This window comes from Arvicola amphibius, chromosome 4 (genome assembly GCF_903992535.2).
Source record: "Arvicola amphibius chromosome 4, mArvAmp1.2, whole genome shotgun sequence".
NCBI classification, from domain to species: Eukaryota; Metazoa; Chordata; class Mammalia; order Rodentia; family Cricetidae; genus Arvicola; species Arvicola amphibius.
Genome location: NC_052050.1, coordinates 48,104,391 through 48,118,230, shown reverse-complemented (window position 1 = coordinate 48,118,230; position 13,840 = coordinate 48,104,391). Strand labels below are relative to the sequence as shown.

The 13,840-nt window shown below is 42.4% G+C and overlaps 1 protein-coding gene across 1 annotated transcript in view; it reads left to right on the top strand.

Annotated features, from left to right (window-relative positions):
* Positions 1-13,840, top strand: part of Zzef1 (zinc finger ZZ-type and EF-hand domain containing 1) — a 127,921-nt gene that overhangs the window by 49,652 nt on the left and 64,429 nt on the right. Inside the window, 9 exon segments of the mRNA XM_038325684.1 lie at positions 90-302; positions 1,418-1,518; positions 2,868-3,037; positions 3,811-3,944; positions 6,662-6,732; positions 8,189-8,303; positions 12,084-12,243; positions 13,368-13,489; positions 13,597-13,719. Of these exon segments, the coding sequence (XP_038181612.1) occupies positions 90-302; positions 1,418-1,518; positions 2,868-3,037; positions 3,811-3,944; positions 6,662-6,732; positions 8,189-8,303; positions 12,084-12,243; positions 13,368-13,489; positions 13,597-13,719 (1,209 nt within the window).

Here is a 13,840-nt window from a genome sequence, read left to right as displayed (position 1 = left end):
AGGGATTTTCCTAAAAAGGCCTCTCAGTCCTCTTTCATTGCACTTAGGGATTCCAGTTCCTTCTCTTAGTTCTCTTTTATCCTTTCTAGTACTTGATGGTGAAGTTCCTCTGCACACGCCAAGAGTCAGCAGAACGTTTGGGTGTACAAGGCTTGAGTATCAGCGGGTACCTCCGGCCTGCAAGGGCAGAAGCTGAACAAAGTATCCTCTATGCCCATTGCAGAAAGGACACAGAGAATATTTATGGAGCTACCCTACTCCTCAGGACTCTGCAATTCATACAGCAGCTCGCCCAAGACCTGGTAGGGTTTTTTCCATTGTTGTACAACATTCCTCTAGGAGACATGAATGACAGTGTTCAGGGAAACAGACATCTTTAAAACTTGGCCTCTCTGAAGTGATGGCAATATCAGTGAGCACAACAGCTCTCATACTTCATAAAAATACAAAAAGGCTGGGCAGAGTGGTTTCTGTGGCACCAGTCTGTGGAATACTACATGGCATGTGGCACTTGTGTAGTAGACCCGCAGGCACATGGTTCTGTGCCTACCTCTGCTTGTGCAGGGGTAGCAAACAAAGCAGCATCACGGGATTTGTTCTTTAAGTCTGAGAACTACTTCTCAAGTCTGGAGGTGAATTTCTTTTATTAAATGTATTAACTGTCAGGGTTTGAGTTTGAAATAATTGGGGTTTTGATGCTGATTTTTACAATTACTAGTAAATCACAGTATCAATTCACTCCAGGGACTCTTACTTACCATGGAGTGCTTGGCTTACTTCAGGGGAGCCCTCATGTGTGCGCAGTAGTGTCCACCCTTAGCTTTCTTTGTCTTCAGTGCACAAGAAGCTGTTGAGCTGTGCACATATGGCATCTGGGTCTGTGTCAGCTAAGAACTCTTACCAGGCCAGGTGGTGAAGATGCCTGCCTTTAATCCCAGCACTCGGGAGGCAGAGGCAGGCAGATTTCCGTGAGTTCAAGACCATTTTGGTCTGCAGTGCCAGTTCCAGGACAGGCTCCAAAGAAACCCTGCCTCGAAAAACAAAAACAAACAAACAAAAACAAAAAAGAACTCTTATCAGAGCAGAGAAAAGAGAAAAGCCTAGGAGTAGTAGTAACTAGGTTACAACAGAAATGCAGCCCACAAGTAGGGAAGTCAAATACATTGTAGGACAGTCCTGGGCATCATTATCATGTAAGCCTTTATGTATGTATTATGAAGATAGAGAGCCTGTGTGGCCATGTGTGCGTTAGTGTCATAGGTATCTGTGTATGCACACACATGTATTTCTAAGTTGTGTGGGAGTTTCACTCAGGTGGGTTATCTCATTTCTTAACCATGACAAGTAAGTGAGACATCCCAATATTTCTCTAAATATATTTTTAATTTTACTTTTTTTCTGGTCTTTATTTTTCTAGGTGCAGCAGAAGGAAAGTGGCTTAAAATATAAGTCTTTCCTGGACTTCACGGGTCTTGATTTGCAGATCTTCTGGAATTTTTACAGTAAATTAAAGCAAAAGTAGGTCAGAATTTATTATAAAGTAACAATCATAAAAAAGCCAAAATGGATATTCTTTTTATCTAATTTTTTTGTATGTATTCTTTTGATTTGAAATATTTGATTGTTGAAAATGGCACCTCAGATTTCTATAAAATGTTTAGGAAACATTTCCTCAAACATTTCCTTATTGATTGTCCTGCTAGTATAAACAGGCCAGGCATTATCGTGATGCAAGTTGATCATCTTTTATCCAAAATCCCAAAATTGGAAAATCTGTTTGTATGCCACAAGTGGAAAATTTCATATCTCACTTCATATCATGAATCACAGTCAAATGCAGCTGAGCTAAAACTATTGTATGGCTGGGAGTCATAGCCCAGCAGCATAGTGCTAACTTACCATGCGCAAGGTCCTGGCTTCAGTCCTAGTGACAGAGTGCTTGCTAAGCATGCACAAGGCCCTGGCTTCAATCTGCAGCACTGAAAAAAATGGATAAAAAAGTTGTATACAAATGAATTTCATTTAAAAAAATCATTCACTTATTTATCTATCTATCTACTTATTTATTTATTTATTTAGTGTGTGTGTGTGTGTGTGTGTGTATGAGTTGGTGCTCATGAGGGCAGATATGTGGACCTGTGTGTATGTGATGGCCAGAAGAAGGCATTGGATATCACATTTTTTTTCTTAGCTAGGCTGAAAGCCAGTAAACCCTAGAAATCCTCCTGTCTCTGGTACCCCACTTCCTCCCCAAACACACACATACACACACACACACACACACACACACACACACACCTTGGAGCTGGGTTACTGAGCTCACAGGGATGCCTTGCCTAGCTTGTTACACAGAACTGAAATATGAATGTCAGTCAATTCTTATAATTGTGGAGCAAGCCATCTCTCCAGCTCCATGAATTTCATATTCAAACTTGGGTCCCAACTCCAAGAGAGCTCCCTCTACCCCACCTTCCCTCTTCTCTCACTTCCCCTCCCTTCTGCTCCCCTCCCCTCTTTCCTTTTCCCTCTCTGATGCATGCATGCATGTGCCAATATTCCAAAATCATGAAAAAAATCCAAAGTTTGAGGCTCAAATGTTCTGATCTCAGCTTTTTAAATAAAGGACATGATTTGTCTCCTCATTTTACAGGTGAAGAAACAAATCACAAATATGCTTCCTTCCCCAGTGGGCAGTTAGACAGGGTCTGTTTCCAGGTGTCTGGTGGTGGTCCTCCCAGCTTCCTCTGACTTGGTGTTCCTTTACTGAACCTGATGGCTTGAGGGAAGTCCTTTGTAGACAGCTACATAGCTTTGGAGGATGAAATGAACCTGCCTTTGTGCTCTCTGATGTTCTTTGTCTTCTGAAGCCCAAGGGAAGAATGCATCTGTGCACAGACCTTGCTGCTGCAGCTTCTGCAGAGCTGCTTCTCAGTGCTGCAGAGTGACCCACCAGCTGCCTCTGAGGAGGAGAAACCTGCAGCACAGTGCCCTGAGGGAATGCAGGCTGCCAAGGAGCTCTACACACACTTATGTGATGGTAGGGACTGCGGAGTGCCTTGAACGTGACTTTGTGCTGGGGACCACTTGGCTATAGAGGTGTGAGGGGTCCAGTGACCATATGAGCCAGGAAGAGATTTTTCCCTTGAGAATGGGTTTTATATATCCCAGCGGGCCTCCTACTCACTAAGCACTTTAGAATGACCTTGAATTTCTGATCTTCCTATCTCTGCTCCTGGGTACCAGAATTATAAGCAAGCACCACTACACTGTTTTATGTGGTCCTGGACCCATAAACGCAAAGCATCACGAAACTAGGCAAGTGCCCTGCCAACTGGTTTATATCTCTAACATACCAGGAGCATTTTGTTTGATGCCTTTTGGATTACTGTTTTAGATTAAGGGTTTGTTCTTTTACAGCCAACTTCCTGCTAATTTCAGATACAGTTCTATTATATTGAGGGTAATCACTATCACACTGTTAAATCTTAACACTGAGATTAGGCCAATAGATTGAGAGTGAGAGATTGTAATAACAGATTGAGGATGAAACACATGCCACATCCAAGAGTACTTTTAAGGCTTTGCCAAGAGTGTCTCAAGAGAACAAAGACATAAAAAACTTGTTTGTATAGTCTTTGTTTTAGTTACATGTAAAGAAAAGCTAAATTACTTATACTGCCTAACCTATACACAGAAATAGCTCACTTTGATACAGAGCACAACATGTAGTGAATTTGTAATCAGTTATAGCAGGTTAATTAATGGACAGATGGAATGTGGTAGAGCTGACCCATTGTTCCTTTTCATTAGTGGTAGATAGAGCTGATGGAGATTCTGTGCCCATGGAGATCCTAAAACAAGAAGTCAGGAACACCCTTCTCAATGGAGCTGCCATTTTCTTTCCTGATCGACAGACCCGGCGGAACCAGCTCTTCACCATGATGGTAATTATGTACCAAAAGTGTGGATTCCATTACTGAGTTAGTCTTTATCTTCTCTAAATACATGACAGTGTTTTCTTTTCTTTTCTTTTTTTTTTTTAAATATTTATTTATTTATTATGAATACAATATTCTGTCTGCGTGTATGCCTGCTGGCCAGAAGAGGGCACCAGATCCCATTACAGATGGTTGTGAGCCACCATGTGGTTGCTGGGAATTGAACTCAGGACCTTTGGAAGAGCAGGCAATGCTCTTAACCTCTGAGCCATCTCTCCAGCCCCCTGACAGTGTTTTCTGATGCCATCATTACTGCAGAGCTTTGCGTGAGCTTTTGAAAGACAGGTGCTCTCCTCAATATAGATCTCACAGCTTGTCCTCTTCTTAGTCACAGTGGAGTTTCCACCATTATGACTTGCCTACAATGAGATCTTCTTATCTTTTCTTTCCCAAAAAGAAGTTAAAGCAATTAGAAGAAAATTACAAGAAAAAAAATTACAGCAGTAATATAGTGAATCCTTGTCCCTCAGGTTAACCTTGTTTCATCTGTGATATACCTCACTTACTCTTCAGTTCTCCCACCTACCTAGTGTCATTTTGAAGTAATTCCTGACCTATTTATTTTATTTATAACTAGCTCAATAGATGACTTTCAAGAAAATATAGCCAAGTTTTAAGAGAACCTCAGTTAGTTCTTCTTAACTTCTTAGGGCCTTGCTCGATGTTACTCAGATTCAGAACCATGGTAAAAGGTGCTTTTTGTAGTTAAAAGCACTGCCAAACAGAACCTTTTATACCAAGACTCCCCCATTTGTTTGCTGGAAGCATTCATCAGGTAGCTGAATGAATGATTAGTTGTGGAGGTTGTTCTTAGCGTGTTCCCCACATGAAACAGGAGACATCTGACTACTTGAATGGTGTGGCTGTGAGCAAAGCAGCCTTGTCTGTGTTCATTATTTCAGAAAGGGATCAGGTTGCTTTTTCCCTCCACACTCTGGTGAATTAAACAGCCCTGCTAATTTTATGTTGCCAAACAATTCTCTTCAGGTAACTATTTCTTGTGCCCCTCTCTTATCTTCCCAATGTTATCTTCTTATGTTCTGTGCCTAGCAGAAACTTATATCTTAAATACTCTGAAATCTCCCTCAGTGCCTTTTCTATAAAGAGGTGTTCAAGGGCTGGTGACCCTTGTCAACTTGACTTATAAACATGTCACTGTAAACCGTAACATGTCCTTTCTTGTTCAGCTCCAAGGTCACACATGAATATCAACATTACAACAGAAACTTTTCAAATTTTAAAAGTCCCACAATCTTGAAAAAGCCAGTCTCTAAAATATGCAGTCTCTTTTAAAATCCAGTCTTTGTAAAAGTCCAAATGTCTTTAAAAATTAAAAGTTTCTCAAATGTGGATGCTTGTAAAATAAATTAAATATAAGAATAAGTTAAATACTGTCTTACTTCAAGAGAGAAGAACCAGGGCACAGTCACCATCAAAACAAAGCAAAACCACTTTCCAAGTGTATAAATAGCTCAACGTCCAATTCTGCTACTCACTCACAGTCTTCTGGGCTCCTCCAAAAGGTTTGGGTCACTTCTCTGGCTCTGCCACCTGCAACACACATAGCTTGTCTCCTAGGCTCAGGCTGGCTCTGCTCCACACCTGTTGCTGTCATTGATTGTCATCCCATAGTACTGGAATCTTTAAGATCCTGGAGTTTCTTGCTGCAGCTGGGCTGCACTTTCACCGATAGCCTCTCCTAGACTCTCTTCACGGTGCCAAGCCTCAGCTTCTCTCCATGACCCCTTCAGTTTGGGTCTTTAGCTGCTACTAAGGCTGCACTTTGTCCAATAACCTTTCCTGGCTTCTCACAGTGTCAAGCCTCAGTTGTTCTCTGTGACTCCTTCATGCCTTCAAAACCAGTCCACCTGGGTGTTTGGTTGCTGGTGTGAGGTACAATCTTGACTGCCTCTGGAACACAACTTCTGTGTGCTGACTTTGAGGAAACACTTCCTAGAAGATTTCACCCCAATGATGCTGGTCTTTTCTCTTAATCACTGCTAATTTCCTAACCCCAGCTGACCAGTGTCAGTTGTCCAAGGAAAGCAACAGTTTTAGTTTAGTGGTCTGGTCTCTTGTTACTCACAGCTGATTCTTCAACCCCGGCTTATCAGAACCACAGATTCTTCATTTAGAATATGCAATGGTCTTAATAGATTCTCAAACTTCCCACTGCAACTTCACAAGCCAGGTGTCCATCATCTGCATTTCTCTCTGATCTTCCAAGTTCCCATAGAATATCTGATCAAGCTCTGAACACTCAATGGCTTTTCTGGCCCAAAGTTCCATAGTCCTTCTACAATCCTCCCAAAACAACATGGTCAGGTCTAGTACAGCAATACCCCATGATCCTGGTACTGGTTTCTGTCTTAGTTAGGGTTTCTGTTGCTATAATGAAAAACAATGACCAAAGCAACCTAGGGAGGAGAGGGCTTGTTTGGCTCACACTTCCACAGCACTGTTCATCTTGAAGGAAGTCAGGACAGGAACTCAGAGCAGGAACCTGGACGCAGGAGCTGATGCAGAAGCCATGGAGAGTGCCGCTTATTGTCTTAGTTGGATGTTATGAGATGGTCCAGTGGGTGGTGGTGTTCTGTACTGCTCTAAGGTCTCAAGAATGTTATGGAATCGATTTTCTAAATGTACAGTTTCTGGTTTCCTAGAAGAATGTCACTGAGCACGAACACAAGCAATCTCTGCAACTCACTTTCCGTTCACTCTGCACATATTTTAGGTAAGTTTACTTCTCTTTATTTGTCGAGTACTTTGAATCTTTGCAAAATTATTGTTGTTATTATTTTAGATATTTCTTGCTTCTCGTGTCTTTGGAATTGTGATTTCTTTGCTAATCTAAAATGATCAGTTTCTAAGTTCCTCCTAGGTATAAGAGTGACCGGAATAGTGCTGTACCCCAAGTCCCGTCATTAGAAAACCAGTTATAGTTGGGCCCTTGTGGATTATTTTCTGAGTGCTTCAGTTTGTAAGGGAATTTTGTTATTTTTATTTCAAGATTTATTTACTTATTTTTTATATATATAGTGTTCTGCCTGCATGTATGCCTGCAGGCAAGAAGGCACCAGATCTTTTTATAGATGGTTGTGAGCCAGCATGTGGTGCTAGGAATTGAGCTCAGGACCTTTGGAAGAGCAGCCAGTGCTCTTAACCTCTGAGTCATCTTTCCAGCCCTCTAAGGGAATTTTTTAATAATGATTTTTATGACTTTTTATAGATTTATTTATTTTATCTTAATGAGTACTTCGTCTGCATGTACACCTTTATCCCAGAAGAGGGCACCATATCTCATTTTGGATGGTTGTGAGTTACCATGTGGTTGTTGAAAATTGAACTCAGGACCTCTGGAAGAGCAGGCAATGCTCTCAACCTCTGAGCCATCTCTCCAGCCCCCTCAAAGGGAATTTTAAAGACAAAAACTATAATTAAAGGAGGTTCAGGTCTTATATGTAAGTCTACAGACCCAACCACTTAAAAACTGACTGTAATTCAGTATAGTGTCACATGCCTGTAATTCTAGCATTCAAGCAACAGAGACAGGAGGATTTCTGGGAGTTTGAAGCCAACCTGGGCTACATACTTAGCGAATTCCAGGTCTGCCTAGACTACATAGAAAAGCCCTGACTCAAAAACAAAAACGAGGGCTGGGGAGATAGCTCAGTTGGTAAAGTGTTCAAGAAAACTTGAACTTGAGTTCAATCCCCAGAATCCACATTAAAAAAAAAAAAAAAAAGGAAGGAAGGCAGGAAGGCATGGTGATATGACTTGTAATCCTAGTGCTAGACAAAAACAGGTGGATCCCTAGGGCTTGCTGGCCAGGCAACCAAAGTGCCAAGGTGGCAAGTCCCTTGCTGATGAGTGGCCCTTTCTCAAAGTGGAAAGTTCCTGAGGAACAATATACAAACAATATACAAGGTTTTCTTCTGGCCTACACATACACACATGTGCACATGCGCAAAAGCATGGAATAGTAGTTTGCAGAAAGAAGAGAAGCAGGAATGGGAGAACTTGAAGATGTGTTGTTCTTGAAGATGCTAATAGATTTACATAAAATATAATGGACCATGCAGTTTGTCTTTCGGACCCCTGACATTGAAATCTGTCTATAATTTTTTTTGGAACCTTCAAGGTAGAAAACATGTTGTAACCAGATGTTTGACAAGTTTGTATCCTTTCAGTGATAAGGATCCAGGAGGTCTTCTACTTTTACCTGAGAAAAGTGACCTGGCCAGCACAAACACCAGTGAAGTCCTGGCAGTCATGAACACCCTCCTGTCTGTTGCTGCTCGAGAGGTACCTAGTGACAGCCGCCTGTTGTCTCTACTTCCTGCTTTCAGGAACATAGTTAGCCAGCTGCTGTGCCCTCCTTGTAGCCCTCGTTTACAATATGATTATACTTTGGTATTGACTGCTTCACATGGACACAGAGGTTCCTAGCCAGCCCCTGCAAACAAATTAGGGGCTTTTTGTTTACTTCAGCAAGAAGTAAACACGTAAGAGTGCTTGGTTGCTGAGACTTCTGTGAGCAGAGACTGGAATCATTAAGTCCCCAGTGAGTACTGCTCAGTGAGCCCAGCAAGGTCTGATTTTTTTCTAAAACTTAAGATGAGTTCATGAATTTTTAGCCCTGTCCACTATGATGCTATGATCTTTATCTTGTGTTGGTGATATATTTTGTGCTTCTCAGACTGTAGCCTATGCTGCTCCCAAATAAGCATTGCCTGGTAGAGATATGGTTTCCAGGCCCTTTCCCATACTGCTGATTTCAAAATGCTTAAGCAGTTTTACCAAGCACCCAAGAGTAGGAGAAAGGGATTTGGAAACGTAGAGTTCAGAATAACTTCTTGTATCTTGTGGTTTAGTGTCTTTAGGTCTATTTATTTATTTATTTTTGGTGCTTTTGGTTTCACACAGTCTCATCTATCCCAGACTAGCCTACCCAGAATGACTTCAAGGCAGTGATTCTTCTGCCTCTGTCTCCTGTGTGCTTTGACTATAGACGACGTGTGCCACTATACCCAGTTTTTACAGTACTGGAATGAAATGCAGGGTTTCATGTATGTTAGGCAACTGACATACCAACTGAGCCACATCCCTGGCCCTGAACTCCTCCAGTTGTTAGTGTTTTCCTGTTATCAAGTTGTTGATAGAGCGACCCACAGTAGTGGGCTAGTGAGCAGTTCTGCTATTTCTCTTGTAACCCTTATAGAGCATGTAGGCTAATTAAGTCACCAGTGGTCACAGGCCCACTGAGACTGACCATTGTTTAGCTACCATGTCTTCAAACTAACATGACTTCTGCGTTACATTAATTCTTTGTTTTTGACTTCGTGCTTTCTGTCATGTTTCTGGACTCTTGCCCTTCTCTGAGTCTTCCTTATAATGTTCACTCTAACTACTTCTTATCAACATGTGCTCTTCACCCTAGTTGGCCACTGCTCATTCTAGTCTCCATCTTTGTTTCTGCTATTCCCATGCCTTGAAGCTCATTGCCATCCTGTATGTTCCTCAAGTACAAGTCTTTCTAAGCCCTCCCTGATCCCTCTGCAGTCACATGCTGAGGTAGAAAACTTCAGGGATTCCACTGGGCTTCACTCTTGCTGGTTGTGCTTCCTGTGGGAGGAGTTGCTAAATGCTGGAGCCTGGGCTAGAATCTGGGGCACTCTGTCTTGTCCTCTTTCCACAGGGTCACACTTGTAAGCTAACTAGAGAAATGAGGTGGCATTTGTGTCAAGAGATTTCCCATAAGCCTTAGCACTTGGAGATCAAGTGCTTATCCTGTCAGCCATCTCTCATCTGAACACAGGGGACATTAGATCTGCACTGAAGCTCCTCGGCAGAGGTCATTCAGCCACTAACATAGTCTCCTCAGATACTGGTGATTAGACAAGAGAGGTAGAGTTGGATTAGGAAAAAGTGTAAAAGTGGTCAGAACTGTTTGCCTGAAAGTTTTCTCCTGAGTTTATTAAGCCACTTGTATCCACTGGATGCCTGCTGTGTGCAAGGCCCTGTTCCAGGCACAGGGAATCTAGTGATAGAGGAGCCCAGTCTGGAGAGCAGATGACATGCGATGGCATCGATCAGACACTTCTCACTATGTAGTCATGCTGTTAGAGTGTGGGCATGGGGTCCTGGGAGAGGCTGGGGAGCACACCCAGCCTTTTCCGGAGGAGTTCAGGAAGGGCTGAAGAAGGCTGTGCTGGAACCTGGGAGAGACATAAATAAGGTCTTGTCTAGCAGAGAAGAAGATGGAGGCAGTGCAGGTTGAGAGAGCCTGTGGCAAGATGGGAAGTAACAGGCGCTTGAAGAGAAGAATAACAATGAGTGGACTCTGGACAGGTAGAGCCTTCAGGCGGTGAGATCCGGCTGCACACTGCAGAAAGGAGTCAATGCTGGGGATCATAATGTATAACACACTGAGGGTAGTTGAAGCTGTGACTGGACAGCTGGGCAACTAGAGGACATCTGCAAAGAAAGGACAGTTGGAAGAACAAGAAAGATCGTGGGCAGGATTTCAAGAGAACTGCAGCTCAGGGAGGAGGAAAAGTGAGGGCATGGGTGAACAGAGCATCTGAGGTATAGGAAGGAGCTTTGACCTCCGGGTGATAATTGATACCTGTGAGGAATGGTGCCCCTAGAATTAAAGAAATGAAAGGTAGAAGTAAAAACCATAATAAATGAAGGCATCTATTAGTTTTTGAAGTTTCTGTTTATTTTTATTTTATGTGTGTAAGTATTTTGCCTGTATGCATGTATGTGCATGATATACCTGCCTGGTGCCTTTGGATGTCAGAAGAGGGTTTTGGATCCCTTGGAACCATGAACCACCATGTAGGTATTGGGTACTGAATTCAGGGCTTCTGCAAAAGAAATGTGTTCTCAACCTTTGAAGTAACTCAGCTCTCCATCTTTTTTTTTTTTTACCTTAAAAAAAAAAGAGCCAGATATGGTGGTATACACCTTTAATCTCAGAACTTAGGAGGCAAGGGCAGGCAACTCTCTGAGTTTGAGCCAGCCTGATCTACAGAGTAAGTTCCAGGGCTACACAGAGAAACCATTTAAAAAACTAAATAAATAAATACAAACATACAGCAGGGTCTCACACCCTGGCTGGCCTGAAACTCATTATGTAGAAACTAGCCTGAACTCACAGAAATCTACCTGACTCTGCTTCCTCAGCGCTAGAATTAAAAGTATGTACCATCATGCCCAGCTATGGAGCTACCTTTTAAATGAGGTACACATGCAGAAGAGAATGGATGGATGGATGGATGGATGGATGGATGGATGGATGGATGGATGGATGGATGGATAACACACACAAACAATTTGAAAAACAAAACTCTATTTAAGAACTAGTCTTCCTGAAGTTCAGGCTCCATGCCACTAGCCCTTTGGTAGCCTAACTTCCTCGCTCCTCTCTAAATAACTTTATTTGGTCTCACTGGTTCTCTATTTTTTTGTCTAGTTATTCTGACACAGAGTGTTTATTTTACCTTACAGAATCATATGCATGCAATCCTCTGTGACACATTTGCTTTAATGAGCATTGTTTTTTAGATTCATTAATGTTGATATATGTGCTGTCTTTCATTTGTGTCCAATAGCCTTTTTGACATATCATAATTTATCTGATGGTTTGGTTCCAGCTTGGGGAAGTTGATTCCACATTCTAATATGCCTATGATTCTTGTGTGCAAGAGCTTATCTCTAGAGGTCAGGTGACCCCTTCAAAAAAAGTTTCAAGAACAAAGATGATGGCTAGTCATCCATAAAAAGATGAACAGTTATTTTAGGATAGGAGAAATTTGATCAAATACTTGGGAAGAGCCACAAAGAGAGAAGAAATATGAAGATATAAGAAAACGAAGAGATCAGCAATGGGATGAGTTCCTTGGGGTGCAGAAAACCTTTTGTAGAGGGGATTCTTCATAAAGTGTCTTTCTTGATTTGCTACAGGATTGACTATTCCCCATGTGCATAGTGTTTTGTTTTCCAGTGATTGTTGCTCTGATAGGGATCTCTTACTGTCTTCTCTGAATAGTCTTGTCTGGACACTTTGCTTTCTTGCAGTGCGAGTTGTTGATGCTCAGCCGGGCCCATGGGGAGGTTGGCTCTGTGCTCTTCTCCCTGTTCTGGTCTGTGCAAGGCAGCCTGCTCTCCTGGTGCTTCCTGCAGCTCAAGAGCACGGACACTGCAGCCAAAGAGCTCGCCACGGATCTTATTGAAAAATGTGAGTGTCAGCAATCCACGGTCACAGACAGGTATCAGATCTTACCCAGCAAGAATGCCTTTCCTCAGTAACTCGTGTCCTTACATATCAGGTGTGCATGTGGATTCCTGTATCACAGCCCTGTAACAGGGCTGATATTTATCTTTCTTCTTCGACACAGAGTCTCAGTACTAGCCCAGGCTGACCTCAGATTCAAAGTTTTGCTGCCTCAGCCTCATAGTCTGGGTTCACAGGCATGTGCCTCTATGGCTGGCATAGCTTCACTTACAGAAGTATTATCTCCACTTCTCTGAAAAGTAACAAGAACAAAGGCATCGCTCACTCTAATGGCAGTCTTTTACTAAAATCTGCACTGTTTTTCCCTTCCAGAAGCATTTGCACGATGGCTAACTGTCTCATCTGATGCAAAACCCCAGCTTTTGTATTCCTGGGCAGCTGTGGTCCTCAACTTTATTAATGATGCGACCCTTTAATACAGTTTCTCATGTTGTGGTGGCATCCAACCATAATATTATTTCATTGCTACTTCAGAACTGTAATTTTTACATTACGATTTTGAGTCATAATGTAAATATCTGTGTTTTCTGATGGTCTTATGTAGTAGGAAGCTGCTTGTTTGTTTCCTGGCTGCCCAGACTCCCATAATAATCAACAGAAACAATATTACTTAAATCACTACTTTGCTGATCACTTAAGTGTATTGCTAGCTAGCTCTTACATCTAATATTAACCCATTTTTATTATTTTATATTTTACCATGAGGTTCGTGGCCTACCGGCAAAGTTCTGGTAGCTCATGTCTATCTCCTCTGGCAGCTTCATGGCTTCTCCTTGATTCCACCTTCCTTCTCCCAGTATTCAGTTTAGTTTTCCCTGCCTACCTCTGTTCTGCCTTGCTATAGGTCCAAAGCAGTTTCTTTATTAACCAGTAGTAATCACAGCATGCAGAGGGGAATCCCACATCTGTCTTAGGTGACCCTGTGAAAGGGCTCATTTGATTCCCAAAGGGGTTGTGACTCACAGGTTGAGAATCACTGCTCTGTAGCTTCATCTTTAGTGACAATGAAGCAAGTAATGTTTCTCCTAAATAAAGTATTAACTACTCTCTCTCTTTATGTTTTGTAGATGTGGGACAGTTTCTGGCAAGCACAAGAGTGATTTTAGAATCCCTTTTGTCACAGTATAGTGGAAAAACCATAGTAGAAAAATTATGTAATTCAGTGTTTTCCATGGCAGCTCGTCAATTGGTAAGAGAAAATGGAAGCTGTTTGTAATAAACTGGGGGCGGGGGGGGGGGGGCCCATCCCAGGAGAGCCTACAGTACATGCTAAGCCCTCCATTCATCCTCCTGCAGGCCATCTTCCTGCTCGACTTCTGCAGTCTAGATGTTTCTCACTGCACACTCCTGAGAGAGCTCAGCACCCTCACAGAGCTGTTGAAGAAGCTTTGCAGTGACCCTGAAGGAGGCCTGAGCAAGGTGACTCAAGGTGGCCCTTGAGCCTGCATGTTCCTCTTCTGGGAGAGAGTGGCTGCTCTGACTGATGCCTCCACATGTAGATCAGTTCTTCCAACAAGGGGAGTAAATGCTGACCCTAGTA